At 36.7% G+C, this 21,001-nt stretch overlaps 1 protein-coding gene across 1 annotated transcript in view; it reads left to right on the forward strand.

The window, feature by feature from the left end:
- Positions 1-1,743: 1,743 nt before the first annotated feature.
- The window catches only part of sptlc1 (serine palmitoyltransferase, long chain base subunit 1), a 43,177-nt gene continuing 23,919 nt past the window's right edge, over positions 1,744-21,001 (forward strand). Inside the window, exons 1-7 of the mRNA XM_028804877.2 lie at positions 1,744-1,847; positions 11,154-11,261; positions 11,816-11,910; positions 12,842-12,935; positions 13,809-13,881; positions 15,743-15,875; positions 16,656-16,785. Coding sequence (XP_028660710.2) covers positions 1,794-1,847; positions 11,154-11,261; positions 11,816-11,910; positions 12,842-12,935; positions 13,809-13,881; positions 15,743-15,875; positions 16,656-16,785 — 687 coding nt within the window. The 5' untranslated portion in view covers positions 1,744-1,793. The remainder of the gene's footprint in view (positions 1,848-11,153; positions 11,262-11,815; positions 11,911-12,841; positions 12,936-13,808; positions 13,882-15,742; positions 15,876-16,655; positions 16,786-21,001) is intronic.

Consider the following 21,001-nt stretch of genomic DNA (forward strand, 5'->3'; position numbering starts at 1 on the left):
CTCTTTGCTGTATTTCTTTTAATTATGGTGCTTGTCATCACATAAATGGCCTCTGCAATTTGATTGATGGTCAGCTGATATCGCTGCACTTTTTTCTTTCTGCCATGTCACTTGGGTGTGCACTCACTTTTCTGTAATAAACACACAACTGCAGATCCCTTTGCCAAGGTGACCACTACTTGGATTTTTTTTTTTTAATTTCCTGAACTATTCAGGACATAAGATTTCAATTAAGACCAAATTCTAGCCCCAGTAGTTTGCAAGTAATCGTATGATAGATAAAATAGTCCTTAGCTCGTTTATGAAGACAGGTAATAGAATAAACTTTTAAACATTTGATATTTCTTGCTTTACACGTCAGTACCATCAGTGTTTCTCCTATGCCTTTCTTCGGTATCTCAGTGTGTCTTAACCTCTGATGCCTGCTGCTTCTTCTTTCAATCATGTTCCCATAAAACCTGCTTCTGTGAATCATATTTCGAGGCACGTTACTCATCTCCTGTTTGTTTTTGACTACTACCAATGTTAGACAGGCTCCCATTACACATTATGAAAACATCATTTGTGTAACTCCTGTGCCTGAGGGTGACTCCCACCATTTCTGCTACACCTTTCCTCGGTATGGTGTGTCTCAACCTCTCTTGCTTTTCCTTGCTTGATTGCATTTGACTGAGTAACCATAGCGAAACTGACCAATCAGATTGCTTAGAGGGACTGGACACACAGAAGCATATGGTAGTGTTTTATTATGTAGTAGACAGATGATGGCTAATATGTTATACAGTATCATAATAAACATTTAATTAATATTTAAATGTAACCTTTTGGAAAAGTCAGTGCAGTAATAAAATAGCACTATAGCTGAACATCCAGACCTTGTTAACTATTAAGATATTCTGTGGGGCCCCTCAACTTAACTAGGAGTAAAACTGTGTTTCTCATGCTCTTAACCCTATTAAGCTAAGCATAATTTTGTACTTTGAGCGATTAGATTACTACATAGAAAAGATGAAGTTCCATTTAGGGCCAACACCACTGACCAATGGAAGGTCTCAAACTGGTTGAAAACAACTCGACTATAAACGCAATAATTTAACTATCCTTTGTCAAACTGTATTTCTTAGTTCGTTTCTGACACCTGGAGGTGACAATAAGATGATAATAAAAGGTTACTGATCGTCCCTGCTAGCCAGAGGATGTAGTTTTATCCCCCCCACACCCCAATAACTGTATTAAAAACAGCATTTCTCAATTTAACCATCGGTGCCGAGAAAGAAGCACAAAACGAACGGTGTCAGTGACAAGACCCACACCTTACCCAACGCTCAAGATATAATAAATATGTAAATGCTCTATACTTATAAAACGTATTAAAGTGCTATACAAAGACCGTATAAATAATATTATTAAATAAACTTCAAGAACTTTAGAAAAGTATGAAAACCGAAACAGTAACTCGAAGTTACTACCGTGTAAAGGAAATCGTTGCAAATTAAGGGGCTGGATAAAAAGAGGCAGCCAAAGGTCATTCTAACGATGTACGTGCTTAGAGACCCCGCGATTGAGTTACTCCATTGTTTCTCACAGTCCGTTGAATTCCAAACAACTAACATCACTTCACGTACGTCGCACCCAATTTCGCTTAATGTAAATCTAGAATAATTGCAACAGCCTGCGAACACCAGGTTTATGGTACAGATCTTCCGGTACAAGCGCACGCACCAATGTCTCCTGCGCTTGCGCAACTTCTGACGCAATGACGTTGGCACCGGCTGACGCAGGACAACAGCAAGATGGCGTCCGGGCAACAGTGGGTGTTAGTGGAGATGGTGCAAGCCTTTTACGAGGTAATAACCAATGTCTTTTGTCCTTATATTTGTCGCTTTACCTCTTTCGAATACATTACTTTAGTTATATTAATTGATATCAGTCGCTGAAACTTTACTTTTTAAAGTTATACTTGAACGACAGATTCATTCTTAAAAGTAGTAAACTCAAACGCTACTTCAGGAAGTGTTGTTGGGGGTGGGGCCACGTTTTGTTGAAAGACAATTCAGTGGACCAATCAGAAGCAGAGAATGGACCCAGTTTTTTATATTGCACCTATCAGCAACTAGAAACGGATAACAACTAGCTGTCCTCTAAGTTGCCCGGTGTGATTTAAAGTAAAAAGAAAGCATACGAATATTTCGGTAGCTGCCGTTAAGTTATGTTTTACTTTTTAATTACACGAAATTGTATTGCTGTGAATCAAGTCCCTAACATTTGTGCCTAAAAATAAAAATGGAAGTGGTTTTCTGTGTTTTAGTTCCTGCTTGTCTCCCACTCCTGATAGATTTCTTCTTACACTTTTATCGGAGCGTCAGCATCAGAAGATTGTGCAACATTTCAGTGTGACAGTTAATTGTTTTGTAAATCGAAACATTCACTACCGAGTTTCTTCCTTACTCTAATAAAACGGTCTGTTAAAAACCGACATGAAAGTAATCAAGTGAAGTTCAGTGCAGTGCTTGCTTTTATTTGGTTAAATTATTAGTAATTCATACGACCAGATAATTTAAGCGTTCAGTAATACAAGGCGTTGCAGCTGTTCGTAATGCTGTCGCACAGATCTACATCCCCAGGGTTTGTACCTCTTCCAGATCAATGCCACTCGCTTTGTATTTGAGTGTCCTCTAATGAGAAGTGGCACCTCATCCATAATTGGTTTCTCTCTTGCACTTAATACAGATGGGATGTTGGCCCCTAAAGAGCTGGATTAAGAATATTCTCGTGTAAAGTGTTTTTGAAAATTGATGCACCGATTCAGTGATTTGTCTTCTTTTTCGAGCAGCCAGATTGTTGCCTCAGTGCTAGGACTGAAACATTCTATTTTTGAAGCACACTTCTTTCACCAGTGGACGGGGCATCAGTCCTCAGTTGTACAGTACAGATTTAATTCTCCTAAAAGAAATTCCTCCTCAAGTATGACTTTTTTTATCAAAATATTTTCAGAATCGTAAAGTTGGACCAGTTCATATTAGTTTTATCTTCACCATTCATGTCCCTTACGGAAGTTTGAAATGTTCTGATTCAAAATTAGAAAAGCTCAAGATTTGACACGTCTTTAAAATAACTTGCTTTATTTGTAGTGTTGTTTTTCCATGCTGTTAAAATAATTTAGCAATTCCTGACTTTTCTAAAATTAAAAAATGTTTTTTTTTAATAACATGCCAAATAATAATCCTAATGCAAACATAAACCCATTTCCTGCAAACATTTTATCATTTATCAAACGTTTAATTAATTTAGTACATTTTGATATCCAAAAAGTGACAGAGCAGGTAGGTTTGCTGCCTCAGAGCTCCTAGACACCAGGTTTGAATTGCACTGCCATCATTGTCTGTCATCATTGTCCCAGTGTTTTAACAGGTTTCTTGTAGATTTTCTTCCATATCCTAAATATGTGTTTATTTATTGACCTGCTGTGAATATACCCTGCAATATACTGGTTCCCACATCCAGGGATAGTTCATGTGTTCTCCCCAGTGCTGTTTCATAAGGCACAGATGAATGATGACTGAAGTATAATTGCACTAGAATTCTTACTCATGTTTGCCTTCACGTTTAAAAAAAAAAAAAAAAACCAGTAGTGGTAGATACAAGGCAGGTGTAGTTGGTACAAATAATGATCATAACTTTATAAATAGACATAAGACAATATGCTGTACAGTAATGAGCAAACTTGAGTGAATTCCATGTTGGGAATTTTATCTGAGTACATTCATTCAACTGCAAGACAGCAGTACTATCTGTATTTCCCAAGAATTGGCTTTTTATTCTTTTATATTTTATTTCCATACAAAATCTGGGTAAAGTAGATCCAAGTTGTATGTAATGCATATATAATGTTTAACTAGCGGAGCACTGCAAGTTGAAGTGAATTGAAGTCAAGTATTAAATCCGCATACATACTGTATCTTTTAGAGTCATATACCCTAGCCACTAAATCATAGCCTTTACTAAAAGCTGTCCAACTAGAAGTGAAACAGACCAGTCTGGTAACATAGCCACTGTGCCATATTTTTCAGATAAGCAAAATAATTAGTTTCAATGGAAAATACCATTACAGGCTGTTTTACTCATTTTTTTTTATGTATTTACCTTTTTACATTTGTAGCACAGGCAAATAGGGAGTCAAAGGTGGGAATCAAACAAAAAACTCAAAAGTTTTTTAAAAAAAAAAAAGCTGACTGCATCTATGAATGTGCCAGTAATACCATTTCACAGGGCCCAAAAATTGAGACTAAATTTTTTCAATACCTTAAACAGGGAGAGAGTATAATAAATAGTACAAAACAAATTAGCTAAATAATTTTAGACATTTTAGGATCTTGCACACTTTACGCTGCTATTTCATTATTGCTAAAGCAAATTTAGGTGACTTTGTTCACAGTGCTGGTTTTATGTATTTGTAACAGAGATTGGACTTTTTCACTGTGGTGTATAGAATTTGATTTGTAAATCATAATGGGGAGCCATGTGAATATCAAACTGTCAGTTTATTTTCAAACAGCTTAATCCTAGAAAGTTGATTCAGTTCATCTGGACACATTTCTTTTCCAGGGAGATACGTTACATCACTCATCCAAGTGACTTCCTCAGTCTCAGTTGACTGCAGGTTTCTCCAACCTTATAAACAGTACCTTTGCATAATGACTGAAACTAGCACCATTGACTAACAATGGGCTGTGTGATCAATGATATGCAAAATCAAATCTCAGGAGGTACCACAATTCACTGACCACATCAACTCGGTGGACCAACACATCTAGTTCACCAGGGAGGACATGAAACATGACCGGCTAGCTTTCTTAGATTGTGAAATTTCCATCAGCAATGGGGGACATTTGAAAGTTGATGTGTACCGTAAACCAACACATACAGATCAGTATTTAAGGTTTGACTCTCACCATCCACTAGAGCACAAAATAGGTGTCATCAGGACCCTACAACACAGAGCAAACACCATACCCACAGACACAGCGGACAGGGAAGCAGAAGAACATCATATCAAAAAGGCCCTGAGAAAATGTGGTTATCCCAGCTGGACTTTTATCAAAGCAGGGAAGACACCTAAAGAATCACTTTGGTGATCCCTTATGTGTCAGGAGTATCGGAACAGCTGAGACGCATTTTTTCAAAACACCAGGGGCCTCATGTATAATGCAGTGCGTAGAACTCACACTATAACATGGCGTAAGCACAAAAGCGGGATTGTGCGTACGCACAGAAAAATCCAGATGCAGGAATCTGTGTGCACGCAAAATTTCACGTTCTTCCACTACATAAATCCCGATCAGCGTGAAAAGTAATGCACGTGCACGCGCCTTCTGTCCCGCCCCAACTCCTCCCAGAATTACGCCTCTTTGAATATGCAAATCAATATAAATAGCCTTCTGTGAAAAGACAATGGGAAAAGCACAGGGGGAAATATAAGAATTTCAGCGAATACCAAGTGGAGGCAAAGGAAAAACGTACTATTTGTTGGTTTAAACAGTGGTATAATCAACAAAAGAAAGTTGATCGAGTGACAGAGTGTCGGAGAGACTCGAAAGATCAAGTTTACAAAGTCGCACAGTACCCGAAATAAAAAAGAAATCACATATCAAAGTCGCCGTGAAAAGGCGACTCGTAGCCCACCGTCTGAGTGTCATATGAAAGCTTATTAGGGTACAGACAAAAAAAAATTGGCACACAGTGGGAAAAAAAGCATGAAATGTCAACTTTAATCTCGAAATTTCCACTTTAATCACGTAGTTTATTTTGCCATTAAAGTAGAACATCATAAACTTCATCTTAAAATCGTTTATTTTACTAGTTTCTCAAGTAGCACGTTAAATGCTGTGTTCTGTATTTGATCTTCTATGTGCTCTATGTTTGTGAATCACTACGTGCTTCCGTTCTTTCTCTTTCTCCGACAGGACACAGAATCCATTACATTCGAGATATTACAGCTCTCTGAATAATTAAAATACTGAGATGTATACGTGATTTCATTTTCATGATGATAGCAATGAAAGCATGTTATTAAACATGGGAACACGGTGGCGCAGTGATTGTTCATATCTCACGCAAGAGGCTTGCTGCGCCATGTGCGATCTTCGATGAAATAATTTATTACAGAAGTACTGTCTCTTTCAAGCGTACTTTTCTTTCTCCAAATACCCAATCAGCTCTGTAATAGACGTTAAACCATCTGTAAGCTTAGAACGCCAATTCTTCAAAACTTTTAAGGAACATTGAAATATCTTTGTAGTACATGTTTAATTATTCTATCCGTCTATCCTTCCAGTGTCGCGTCAGCACCAGCAATAATACAGCGCAAGGCAGGAGCTATCCGTGAACTAGCTATACGCTGTGGCACCGTGTCCTCACATGTTTAATTATTAACATTGCAGATTATTTAAATGAAGTTAAAGTTTTATCTGTATACTATAAGCAACATATTTTGCTGCATTTCATCTTAAAAATGATATTGTCATCATACGCGCTTTATAAAGTAGCACAGGTTGTGCAATATTATAACTGTAGTGTAAGTTTACAGTGAGGTGATTGTATTTATAAGTACAAACAGTTCTACAAGGAGCACTTGATGGACTGATTGAGTGCGTTTATAGTTCTTGGGATGAAACTGTTTCTGAAACGTGAGGTCCATACAGGAAAGGCTTTGATGCTTTTTGCCGTGGCTGAGGTAGTGTGTACTTGAAACTGTATACCGATAATTCTATTTCCGATCAGCTGCTGCTGTGATTCACACTCAGATACAGTGATATAAATACTCCGAGTGGTGCAGTGAGAGTAATATGGAAAAAGATGATCCGCAGTGGCAACCCTTAATGGGAGCACCAAAAAGAACAAGAAGATGCAGTGAGCTTAACAACGGTAAAGCAGTTATGGTATTTGGAATACTATGGCTATTCCCTGGACCATTATATTGCTACAGGTTAATTACAATCAGATGCATTATACTAATAAACAATATGCAGTTAATTTCAGTGTATTTATAAAGCCGCGTCAGGAATGTGGAGCTAAGAAAGAAAGGGTGATCACACAGGAACAGTAGCACTGCTTTGACGCTGGGTGCCGCCAGTCTGCAAAACCGAGCGGAGAAATTGCGTACGCCAAGGTATGAGTTACCGTGGAAATGTGCATGGCTTTACGCCAAGTTTAGGTTTTATACATTGCGATTTGAGCGTGGAAACATTCGTACGCAACATTTCTGTGCGTACGCACCGTTTATACATGAGGCCCCAGGTCTCAGTGGCTTTCAACCCCCAAAACATGCTGCAGCAAAAATTGGTCCACCCCAAGGATCGGGTGCCCCGGCATAGACAGAGTACTATAGTTTACGCAGTTAAGTGCCAAGTGGATTGCCGTGAATTATACATCAGGGAAACCAAACAACCACTGGCGAAGCGGATGGCACAACACAGAAGACTTACCTCGTCAGGCCAAGACTCCGCAGTCTATTTACACCTACAGGACAGTGGTCACTCTTTCAGTGATGAAGATGTGCACATCCTGGACAGGTAGGAAAGCTGGTTTGAGTGAGGAGTCAAGGAGGCCATTTACGTGAAAAAGGAGCGACCATCTCTGAACCGAGGAGGGGGCCTAAGGGTACATCTTTCACCATCTTACAATGCAGTGATTGCAGCCATTCCCCAACTCTCTGTGAATGGTACTCATGGGCATTGATCAATGGACAATTTGCATATCATTGATCACACGGCCCATTGTTAGTCAGTGGTGCTAGTTTCAGTCATTATGCAAAGGTACTATTTATAAGGTTGGAGAAACCTACAGTCAACTGAGACTGAGGAAGTCACTTGGATGAGTGATGTAACGTATCTCCCTGGAAAAGAAATCTGTCCAGATGAACTGAATCAACTTTCTAGAAATTCCTTACCTGGATTATTGAGCATGCATTGAGACATCCTGCTTAATCGTCTTCTGGTACACATGGGATACAGTTTATCCTGACAGCACTGGATGCAAGTTAGGAAGCAACTTTGAAGAGACACAAGTTTGTCACCTGGCACCTCTACGCACACAGCAACACTGGCTCATAAGTTCCCAATTTGCTGTTGTCAAGTCTGCTTGGATCCTTAAAATGTGGTACTTGTGAGGATGCAATGAATGGATTTATGAAGCGAGCATACTTTTTTCCACTCATAATCTGTGCAGTGTAACTGAATGGCGTCCTCAATTTCCGCTTAAAGTGAGCAATGGTAGATAAAAAGTGATTAAAGCAGAGACCACAGGAGCTACAAGTTGTTGTCTTGTCAAGTCTTGTTTTGTATTGTTTTTTTGTGTTGCAGAATAGGTCAACGTTATCATATTTTTTCAGATGTGGTTTAATGAGAGAAAGGCATTAAATCAGTTTTATATGTGCTGTGCTAGCGAAAAATTAAAATGTGTTTTCTTTATCACTTTTGTTTGCATTGATATGTTGGTCTGTTGGCATGATTCAAGTGTGAGTTCTTGTTGATTTTTGCACACAGGTTATTTCAGGCTGCTGAGTGACCTGTGCATTATTTGCATGAAGATAGAAGTATGAGTATTTGAATAAACATCAATTTTGAAAAGAAAAATTAATTTTTTTGATCATGCAGCACCAGCATAGCCTTATTGAATTTCACAGTTTAAAGAGCTCATGTGTAGTTCTAAAATGGTGATTTGATCAATAATATCAAGCTTTGTGCAAAGGAAACTTACAGCAGCAACTTAAAATGGAAATGCAGCATGCTAACAAAGAGAACATCATTCATTCTTATTATTGTTTTACTAATAATGATAGAAATCCAAGAAATTTGAATTGAAACCCACTGAAAATTGATGAACTGAGAAAACTGCCTTTTTTATTTTATGTGATTTAAATATTTGGACATTTTTATAATGTGCTTTCCTGATTAATATGTTCCACACCCTTTTTTATGAATTTGTGAACGTAGGTCTTATTTTTGTATTTTTTATACATTAAAACTGGAATGTTTCACTTTTCTAAACATACCCACAACACTGTGTGTGGATTTGTGTTGGATTGTAACTGTAAGTGCTTTAACGAGAGACCAAAGTGAGTAAGTTAATAAACCACCAACAGGTGCATAAAATCAAAGAGAATAGTTATTGTGTATTATTGCTTTAAGGATATGACATTTTTCATTCATCCAAAAAGATAAGGAATGATGCTGCTTTATGTGGGTGACCATCATTCATTGTGCATTTCCCCTTGGAATTAAAAAAAGTATCTCTCTCTCTCTGATCTGGAGGGAATAGTTTGCGTGGCATAAAATAGTGTGTCAAGGCTGGTGCGATAAAACCCTATTTTGGATCATACAATCACTGCTCTTTTGTTGTTTGTTTGTTTATGGAGGACTAAAAACATACTTAACATTCATAATTTACTGTACTCCGACCTTTTGTACTTTTTCTAAATCCAAAAGTGGCAATACTTCATGACTAATGAGACAATCCTTTACCAATTGTACCAGCAATATTGCCTAAATTTGCATAGTCAGCTGGATGCTGTATGTGCATATGACTATACAAGTCCTTTGTTTGCAAATCTTTTCTGCAACGAGTAAGTCAGGTTAAATCTTGGGCTTCAAAGCACATGAACATGGTGGGTGAAAAGTATTGCCAATTTATACTTAGCCACCAGTTTGTTCATCTGTGATTTTTCTATAGTAAATGAGGTATTTTCGTATTTTGTTACATTCCATTACGATTAATGAGAACAGTCTTTGTGGACAAAATTTCAGGAGGTAAGGAACAGCAATGTTGGTTTATTTGGTTAAAATGATAATGCAATCGGTGATGTTTAAATGGGCAGGCGATCAACCTGAAAATTCTGTACACCACCCAACTCTATTGTAAAGTGTGTGTAAGTATGTATGTAATTTTTTTAAGCTTTTTTTTTTATTTTTTTTTTACACTGCTCAAATAGATATAGAAGTTGTCTCTATGCATAGTATTGCCACTGGAACCAAACTTCTCAACAAGTGTCACTCTCCCAAACTGGAGTTGTCAAAGACTGAGGAAAGCCTACCATGGATGCCTTGTGGGCTAAATGTTGACATGTTATCAGATATTTGGCTTTTCACATTTTAATGCAAGGATCCTCACGAGTGTACATGGCACCAGTGTACATGGCACCAGTGTACTCTGGGTCAAAGTTCAATGAATTACTTTGTAGTTCTGTTATGTGATTTGAGGCATTATATTCTGGACATTTGCATAAAGAGAAATACTGAGATGTCAGCTGATCATAACTTGGGAATTTTGCTGGCTCAGGTAGATGAATGGCCCAACAGACTAATGGAATATGCTCAAGTCGCACCTCTGTATCTCTGCAGATGTTAGTCTGATTGAGTTAGAATGGACTATGTTGAGGACCTCAATAGTGAAGGCAGCTACAAGTAGTTGTGGATTAAGGGTCCAGACATGGGAATTTGCATGAAGTTAGAATGCGCACTTGGCGCCCTTCACAGGAAGTATACAAAGTACAGCACACTGAGCATACTGAGATTAGACCCAGGACATACTGGCCCATGAATGTGGGAACTCCCCAGGAACTTCTAGAAAAAGTTAGAGAAGAAAGGGTGGCCTGGTCAGCCCAGCAAAGTGTAACTGAGACTGTCATCATAATAAGCAAAATGATGATGGAAGATCTTTTATGCATACTTCTTAAAAATATATTGGCCTTGATTGAGTTCATACAAAGCTGGGGTTAAGTCATTGTGTGTGTGTTTATTGATTTGGTTTTACACTATGTGTGTCTTTATTCATTAAATAAAATCTACTCAAGAACAGTGTCTTTCCTTTTGGTTAAAATATGTCAGTTAGTTTGGTTAAGTTACCACATTCTCTTTTTGCACAAGAGGAGAAAATGCTTCTGTCTGTTATTTCAGATTTCTCCATACTTGCTAAATGAAAGTGTGTGCTGTCAGGTAGTTACAAAAGTTTCTTCTCCTGCCAAGCTGAAGCAGACCAATCTGTTCATTATTACAGAATCAGAAGATATTGTTGCAATTTTCTCAAAATGTAATTGCAATTAAGAAAATTGCAGGCATTATCCTGGAAGCATTGATTTATTTCCTTAATTTTCACAGGCACCTGCTTACCATTTAATTTTGGAAGGGATCCTCATTTTGTGGATAATCAGGCTGTTGTTTTCTAAAACCTACAAACTGCAGGATAGCTCGGATTTAACAGAAAAGGTAAAAAAACTGTTTTAAAGATACCCTTCATTCTGCTGGTTAATGCAAAGTAATTTTAACAAAAATGAATATAGTATATCTTCAAACATGTTCTATTTAACTTTTTCAGGTAATGCTGTTAAATTTACATTTATTCCTTAACCTAAGAGGTTACTTTGTATTATCAAAATTAATTTTGCTTAACTGACTTTTTGGTGGCTTGTGGCTTTGAAAGGCTAGTATTCAGTTACAAATTTAAATCTTATTACTTAATTTTACCTGTTCTTTAGTCAGTATCTGGATATTTTTTAAGCTACAAATATTAATTGAATGAAAAAGAACATCTGTGTTTTATATAAGCTTTATTTGTATGGTCCATAAACTTTATTCTAAATGTATAATTTGAATTTTCTTTTTAATGGTAACAGAACCTTGAAAGCAATATACTAACTGCAAATTGTTTGAAGTGTCGTTTTAATCTTTTTGAAAATGGTGTAACAAAAATATTATTTCTAGGTAAGAGTGCTTCTTTTATTAAAAAAAAAAAAAAAAACTTTGTTAATTCTCACTTTTAGGAAATAGAAGAAATTATTGAAGAATGGCAACCTGAGCCTCTCGTACCACGAATGTCTAAGGAGAAGCCTGCTCCTAGTTATAATATTGTTTCAGGGTAACTATATGTTGTTGTTTAGGCTATATATAATCCTTTGAATACTGCATGTTAAGAGTACTTTTTAAATTTTCTTATTACTGTGCAGAGCACCTGGGCCACACAGTGCACTCCAGTGACAATTACAAATAAGTGTGTTTTTTTTTTTTTTTTTTATTGGACTCCTGGGCTTATTTCCCAGATTTTGTGTTTTGGGAAGAATATAGAAATTAGAAAACTAATATTGGTAAATATATATATATATATATATATATATATATATATATATATATATATATATATATATATATTAAAATGTACTAAACTGTTATATTGGAACAATGTATTTTTTTTTCTTTTTAACAATATTTTTATCATGATTTTCATACTAATTTTCCAGTTGTTCTATTTGTTTAATCCATTATTTACTACCTAGTGGGTCTGATGCTAAAATAGTTGCAGCCTTTTCACATTCAGTGTTGTTTGCCTGGGTGTCTACTCTGCTCATTTTTAATTGTCATTATTAAGATTCAATGAAGGGAGCAAACTGTACAGAGAAAGGGCAAAATATAATGAATTCAACAAAATAGAGTTAAGCATTTAGATCTATAGCAAAACTAGAAATAAAATGTCTCATAAATGCAAAAATCATGCTGCTGTGCTTTTCTGAATGTAAAATAAGAGAAAAGAAAAAATAACACGGATCTCAAATAATTACCTGATATCAGTTGTTGCCACTGATTATGAATCTCTAGTTAAAACATAAACCTGAAGCCACAGAGGTCCCCAAGGACCAAATTTGAGAACCCCTGATATAATGTATTATTGTAGTGCTTTAACTGAAAAATTTCAACAAATGTTTTATTGCTCATGCTAATTACCTATGGTATATTTTATAACTATGCTGTTAGCAAAACACAATTTGCATTCAATCTTTTTTTTTTTTTTTTAGCCCACCATGTCATAAGATTACAGTGAATGGCAAGCAGTGCATTAACTTTGCTTCTTTTAACTTCCTGGGGCTCCTTGACAATGATAGAGTAAAGGTATGTAATGAAGGTTTTGTTTTCTCTGTGCCATTATGTTCAGGAATTATTGTGGGAGGCACAAGACTCTTACATTTGTTATATAGATGTATAGTGTTTAGTTAAGCCTATGTCCCATTATGCAACTTTTCCAGCAATTTTACTTGTAGCCTTCGTTTACATAATCTTAGGGAACTGGATCAGTCGGTGGTGCACTTCTGTAAAGCAGATTGCCTAATGTGACAAAAATAAGACAGCATGATATTGACTGTCAGAAAGGGGTGAGTACAAATGAGCTGGAAGATTGGTGCTCATTTGGTGAATGTGATTTTAAGTTAATTTAATAAGGTGCATTGACGAGATCAGTAACTGCAGTTGGCATCTATGACATCCCCGACAACAAAAAGTCACATAATGTGACATAGGCTTTATATGTGGTATTCGTTTCAAGTTTGGCCACAGCATGATGCTGCTGTGATTGCAAGCCATCAGTGCATTTGTGTCGCATGTTATGGTATAACAGCTCTATCTGTAATGCCAAGTGTCTGGACACTTTTGACATAACATTTAGCATTTGCATTACAATTGCATGAGAGATTCCACGAGAAATGTGTCTGGTCACTATGCACCCAACTAATCTTAAGAGTTTATTTGCTATACCTCCATATGTTTTTAAATGCGAAACCTGGATATTTGATATTAGTGGTATGTGGATGTGGGATATAAAGTTTGTGTATATTTATAATGTTTTACAGTTTTCTAAAGTGCTAATGTTTAAAAATTGTATTCTATTAATAGATAGATAGATAGATAGATAGATACTTTATTAATCCCAATGGGAAATTCACAATAGCAGAAGGTTTCATTTCTGTTGGTAATTCTTTTACTTTACAGAACCAGGCTTTACAATCTTTACGGAAGTATGGTGTAGGCACTTGTGGACCCCGTGGTTTCTATGGTACATTTGGTAAGATTGTTTTTAATTTTGGCGTTTTTTAATACTATTGAAGCTATACCTTTTCCATATGAAGAAGAGAGGCATCATAACTCCTTATCAATGTCCTCAAGTGTTGTAAAAATCTGACACGATTACATGACTAATGTGCTTGCTGCATCAAATCAAATGCTACCATGGCAAAATTATTTGCATTTGGATTATCTCACAAGAAGGGACATTCAAATCTGGAGTGTGATTGTATTTACCACAGTTTTACCTATAATTAATGCTACTGTTTGTTGGTGATTTAAATTCTAGTAGTAACCTTCATACTGTCAAACTTTGATAGTGTTGGTAAATATATAACTTACTATAATAAGGAGGTAATTATTTGCTCAAAAAAATACGGTTGAATGAAAATCTGCAGATACAGTGGCTTACCTCAGTATCTGGGAAGACACTTTTTCATGATGATAAAAGAAATGTAAAATATTCACGGACGATGGAAAGGAATATGTCCAGACTTGATGCAGTGTTCAGCACTTCTTGCTAATTTTATTAACATTTACTTTTAGTTGGAATTTATTAATTGATCATAGGACCTGGGTTCGATTCCCGGGTCCTCCCTGCGTGGAGTTTGCATGTTCTCCCCGTGTCTGCGTGGGTTTCCTCCAGGCGCTCCGGTTTCCTCCCACAGTCCAAAGACATGCAGGTTAGGTGGATTGGCGATTCTAAATTGGCCCTAGTGTGTGCTTGGTGTGTGGGTGTGTTTGTGTGTATCCTGCGGTGGGTTGGCACCCTGCCCAGGATTGTTTCCTGCCTTGTGCCCTGTGTTGGCTGGGATTGGCTCCAACAGACCCCCGTGACCCTGTGTTTGGATTCAGCGGGTTGGAAAATGGATGGATGAATGGATCATAATGTATTTTACTGTATATATACATTAGAATGTAAAAGTTTACGCATTTTCTGCCCATATTTATTATTTAAAGGAATTTGTTTTGTGCTAGCTATATCATTTATGAATAATTATTGAAAAATCAATTGTCTGCATTTTTATGTTGTGTTTTTACTAATAGGGCTGTCACTTATCTCCCTTTAGTGATCTTTAGTTGTGTTTTATTGACTGTTTTGTTTGCAGGACTGAAAAAAAAAACTTGTGAACATCATAGATAGACTCAATGAAAAAAACAAACTAATGATTTCCAGTTAAGTGTTTCAAAGAAGTAAAATAGCTTGAATAGAAGTACACTTGGAACTGGAATTTTCTATGTTAAATGTAAAGCAATAGCATAAAAAAATAAAGCATTATCAGAATGTCAATCTTCCAGTTTCACAGAACCAGAGTGCCTCTCCTTCAACTACTGCTCTGTTGCAGTCAGCTCAGATAATTTTGTATATTAGACACAAAAGTAATTATTGTTAAAGAAACATTATTTTATAAAAAGTGTAAGTTTGGACTCCTTGTAATGTTTTATTTTATTCTAAAAGGAGGAAATTGCGTCAGATAATGTTGAATAAAAGAACTTTTGAAAAGTACTACTGGCCCATGGCACAAGTAAATAAGAAGTTGCCCTTAATTAGTTTATTCCTTAAAGCAATTTTACAAAATTTAGTTATACCATAAAATTTTCCCTTTAGCAAATAAGGTTGTTTTTTAAACTGTCTCTTGTCTTCTGTACATTGACAAGAAGTGTATTTTAAAAGCAGTCTTTCTGTCTGGCATAATAGTGCAGAGAGAAACATTTGATATCTGAAGAGTCTATTGCAGTTAACATATCAACATGTAGAGTGTAATGGGGCTGGTCTTTGTTTACTTTAAAATTAAGAAATTTTTAATGGAAAAATACCTAATGTAGTTTTTTAATATAAATTCATTGTGTATTTTTTACAGATGTTCACTTGGAGTTAGAAGATCGTCTAGCTAAGTTTATGAGAACTGAAGAAGCCATTATATATTCATATGGCTTTGCAACAATTGCCAGTGCTATACCAGCATACTCAAAGAGGGGAGATATTGTATTTGTGTAAGTGTATACAAGTTTTACTTGTTCAAGGTGTTTTTTACAATTTTCAAACACTTCTGGTGGCTGAGCCTGGTTGAAAGTACTCCAGAATCCTGTCTCTTTCATACAGTACTGCATAAGCTTTTCCATTTCATTTTGCTCCACTGCTGAATGGGTTGTCACCTTTAAATAGTCAATTAGTGTTTTTTGGATGGTGTTTGTTTGGTATTCTGACATAAAACAGTGATCATCCTGAAATGAAATGATGCTTCAAAGAAGAATATCTTGTAAAAATAAAAAAATCCCATTATGATTGAATATGCACAATATTGATAAACATTGTATATTAATTAAAAAAACGCATTCAGCTTTGATTCTGTGTATTTGCTTTAGTATCTATCTATCTATTGACTGATGAATGTCATTAACCTAGTTCAAAATTACATCCATAATTATATCATCTGATTTTACTATTTCCTATATAAGTATTTCATGAAGAGAGAAGGAATGTAAATTAATACATAAATCAAGTATTTTATCCAAGGACTTTCCCACTTCACTACTTCCATCCAGGGCATTGCCAATAGTGCTACAGCCACTGCAATGATGTTTTGTATAATCTCACAGTCACTTTGTTTAGAAGCAGTGCGTTTTTTCTACCGAAGTACAACATTTCTAATTTATATACTTCATCTTTAAATCCAATGTGCTTGTTGCAGTTTTAAGTACAGGATGTTAAAAAGTGAAGGACATTTTATAGGCTAAGTATTATTAATATGGAAGCTTGTGTACCTGTTTCAGGGATGAAGCCGCATGCTTTTCAATTCAGAAAGGCTTGCAAGCATCACGCAGTCACATTAAGTATTTCAAACATAACGATATGGAAGATTTGGAGCGTATTTTAAAGCAGCAAGAACTTGAAGATCAAAAGGTAAAGATTCCAAATTATATTCAAAAGCATGTTCATTTTACAAAATCATATTTTTATGATTGTCTTAAAAATTTGTTTTGTGTCTCTTTGTTTATGAATTTATATAATTTATTGGAGAGCACCATCTAGGCATCACTCCATTCCAGATATCAAAATGATGTCTTAGTTTAAAAAAAAAAATATGAAGGAATTAACAAAAACAAATTAGCAAAATAATGGAAAAAACAAAAGCAGTATCTGCTTTCCCCATGGATGAGGGTAGATGGATGTGCCCGTGTCAATTATGTGAAGCAACTCGTGCACCTTTATACTTTCCAAATCACAAGGAAGCTATTTATTTCGCATCTCTTTCACTTCTATCGAAAAAACAAGACATCTTCCTGCCTGGAGTAGGTTTGTCCCTAGACTCTCCACTCAGCCTAGACTAAAGTACACTTCTAGATTGACATGGCTTTAAATACTTTTCTAGGGACACAGGGTCAAACCTCAAAATTATTTCCGGTTGTCTTTTCTTAGGCTCTAGAGCAGGCATGTCAAACTCACTACCATTGGTGGGCCGCTCCGACTGCCATACGTGCGTCAGCGGGCCGCACTGTAACATACTGAAAACTTTAAAAAATGTAACACTTAAAGTTTAAAGAAAAGCAACTTATTTCCATACAATCTCTGTTCAACAGCATACAATTAGAGTCTTAGCCTCTTAGCTAGGCCCTTATATTATTATATTATATTCATTGCTTATATAGGAGTCTTACAGTGTGAGATCTATTTCTTTTGTCCCGACACTTGGCATCTCTTGTTAATAACCAGTTCGTCAATATCAGGCTTGAAATCTTGTGCAGCTGCAACTTTTATGAGGAATGAAAGGTGCTCGACGGTAAGTCTTGAGCGATGTGGGGTTTTGGTAGCTTTCATCAACAAAAACAATTGCTCATAAAGGTAAGTGCTTCCGAACATAGACAGTACTCTCGATGCCAACTTACGGATCTGCACATACGACGGTGGCAGGTAAGCATACAAGCCTGGCACACCAACTTCATTGTATTTTGCCTTCAGAATAGAATCTGACTGCAGTTCAATCAATTCCATTTGGATATTGTCAGGCACATTCTCAACGTTGTAAGAGTATGGTGACGTAAACAGCGCAAAGTCCTGTTCGTGTAAACTGAAATTACGAAAACGCTCACTGAATTCATTGCTCAGTAATTCAAGTTGGAAAACAAATCCTCCAAAAATCAAATTTTACTTTACTAAGTTTACTTCAAAGTTTATATTGTAAAATAAGCAGATATGCAAAAAGCCCCCTGACCTACACAAATTTTACAAACTCAAAATTACAAACATTTGGTAATAAACAACTCACCAACTTCTCGCGTTCACTTCAGATCTTCAGCTGAAGTCTGCACTAACTGTTCGTTACAATACTAGCACAAAATTACATAAAACTAGAGCAAAAAAACGTGAAAATATGCGAGCTATTACTACTCGTGATGGTCAGTTCTGCCCATTGGCCAGTCTCAGCAGCCCAGCCAGTAGTGTACCCTGCTAGGGGCAGCTGTAGGCTCGTGGCAGCCCTGGGCAGAGAAAGAATTGATGGCCCCTTCGCCCGCCAATGTCAATATGGTATCTTATGCACGTCGGATTGCCACATCCGTTGCGGACACTGCATAGCCGCCTCGTGCTCATGACACGCTTCTATATGCACGTGTCTGTAACTTGAAAACCAAGTGGCGGCCCATGATATTCTCATTATGGCAGAACGTTAATATACTACATATAGCTTACTGCTCCGACTCAAGCAAGTAAATACAGCGTACTAATTAACAAGAAACACAATGTTGTTCGGCCACATTGCCGTCAGCTGTGTCGTTATTTTCTCTTTCTGTTTTATATTCAATATATATTGGCGTGGCGGCCCTGTGCAGGTGCACAGTTTGCACATGCCAAAGGCTGCCCCTGCTGCCAGGCTGCTGCAGCCTAGCACTTCAGTTGTGACATTGCGGCTCATTAACTTTGGACAAGGCTTGTGGCTATACTAGCAGATGACGTAACGTAATGCCATGGGAAAACGCGCTTTTGTCAGAAGGCAGAAGTAAGAAAAGTCAATAAGTAACACCGAAGATGCAGAATGATTAAATCACAAACGATAGTAATCATTTTGTACAAGTTTATTGCTAACTAGGATCTGTCATGTGGGCCGCACAGATTTCTGTTGCGGGCCACATGCAGCCCAGGGGCCACGTGTTTGACATGCCTGCTCTAGAGTCTGCAGATTAGAGCTAACGTTAGCATCTTGGATTGTTCTGGAGCTCTTGAAGGTCTCTATGGCACTTTTCTCTCTTCTAATGAGACAACTTGGTCATCTCTTTACATGGATGAACATTCTTCTGCCTTTGAGCAGCCTGTGGGTCCTCAGTAGCCTTGGTTTTCCTTCAGTACCGATGCAGTGTACTGAAAGAGAGCATTACTGTCACAAATTTGCTAGCAAGTAGAACAAAATATTAAAACCCTAGCTCCAACCACAGCAGTCTTGTTATTTTTTGGTAAGCCATAGTAGTATTTAAATATGTAAATGAAACATTGAGTTACTGCACTTTTTAATAATTTTGTAACTTTGCCTATTAGCTGGCTGTGTTCATGATCATTTACTCTCAGTCTGTACCACAACTGTAAATAAATAGTTTTTAATTTTTAGAAATGCAGTGTTATTCAGTTTGTACAAGGCAGGGTTAAAGATGCATCTGCTAAGCTGAACACTGCAGTTTCTTACCTTAAGTAGGATTTTTGAATACTGTATTATAGAAATGATGTTCTACTCTGGACATACATGCGTCCGCTAGGTTTGCCAACTGTTTAGCAACCTTGAAGGAATCTTCTCAGCTTCCTTCCTAGTTGTTTTTCTTGCTCTTGTGCTGCTAGAGGTTTCACGGTGAAGGCACCACCCATGAACTATTGCCTCTTGAGTGGGAAACTCGTTTTGCTGATGTACTTTTTCGCTTACTGTCTGTTATTTGGCATTTTTCTGAGGCACTTTACTCTGTGTATTTTGCATGATACTCTTTCTCTGGCAGTAGCCTATTGCCATCCCAAGACCCCATCCCATTACATTGGTGGTTTTTATAATTAATTTCCTGTAAAACCACACTTCCACTTATAAGCCCAGTAACTATGAGCTTCATTAACTGGGCTCTGGACATGGATGGTTGGATACTTTACACTATTATATACACGTTACATATGATAAATTAAAAATTTTACCCAGATTGCACAGACATTATTCTTATAGCTATTTCAGATTAGTAAAGTCATATTAAATTTGAATTCAGTTTAGTTACTGTGCAGTATCCATTCAGGTGGATTAGTCTGCTTTTGCATTACTGAATACCCCCAAAAACCAAGTGTATAATGACCATTCATTTTCCAGCTCTTGTTTCTAAGTCTAGACTATACTTGCATTAAAATAGTCCCAATAAATTGATAGATTTGCACGTATTACTTGAGAAGCTCATTCATGAAAATTTACAAAAAAATACTGTTGAGGCCATGAGGAGCACACACTAAGTGCAAAACACTATGGGCATATATGTGTCTCATTTTTGTGTGTCTGCAAAAAGCTGACTACAATTACATCCTATTAGGACAACAGAAATAAACCCTGACAGGTGGCGTCACTGTAGTACCATGGTAATATAACACAAGATAGAAAGCCTGTCCAGAGGGTTGACATCTGCTCTAATAACGTTCAACTTGCCCATTTGCAGATATCGGTTCCAAATGCTACTGCAATAAAACTTTGCCATACTGCAAGAATCTTACCACCTGGACACAATCTGTTTTCAACTTTGCAGTCTGGCAGAGGATATCATAGCATCAAAGCCAGAACAGTAGGTTTTGAAACACTTTACCTAAAGTGGTTATTGTCCTTAATAGCTGGATAGTCCTTGTTGTCTGATAGATATGCTGTAACAACAGGACCCTCCAGTATTATACTTGGGAATAACATAATGCAGAGTATCGGTCATGTGATATGTTTTCCTTTCTGTACTTAATTATTTGATACATTATGATTTTAATTTCTCTTTTGTGTGTATTTTATATTGCCTCTTTTAATTAGGAGTCCCATTTATACAAATTATATACAACCTATTGGTTACCTAGAGTTTTTAATATACACCTACCTTTTGCTTTTAACAGTTTAACTCCGTGAATGCAGCTG

This window comes from Erpetoichthys calabaricus, chromosome 7, assembly GCF_900747795.2.
Source record: "Erpetoichthys calabaricus chromosome 7, fErpCal1.3, whole genome shotgun sequence".
Classification (NCBI taxonomy): domain Eukaryota; kingdom Metazoa; phylum Chordata; class Cladistia; order Polypteriformes; family Polypteridae; genus Erpetoichthys; species Erpetoichthys calabaricus.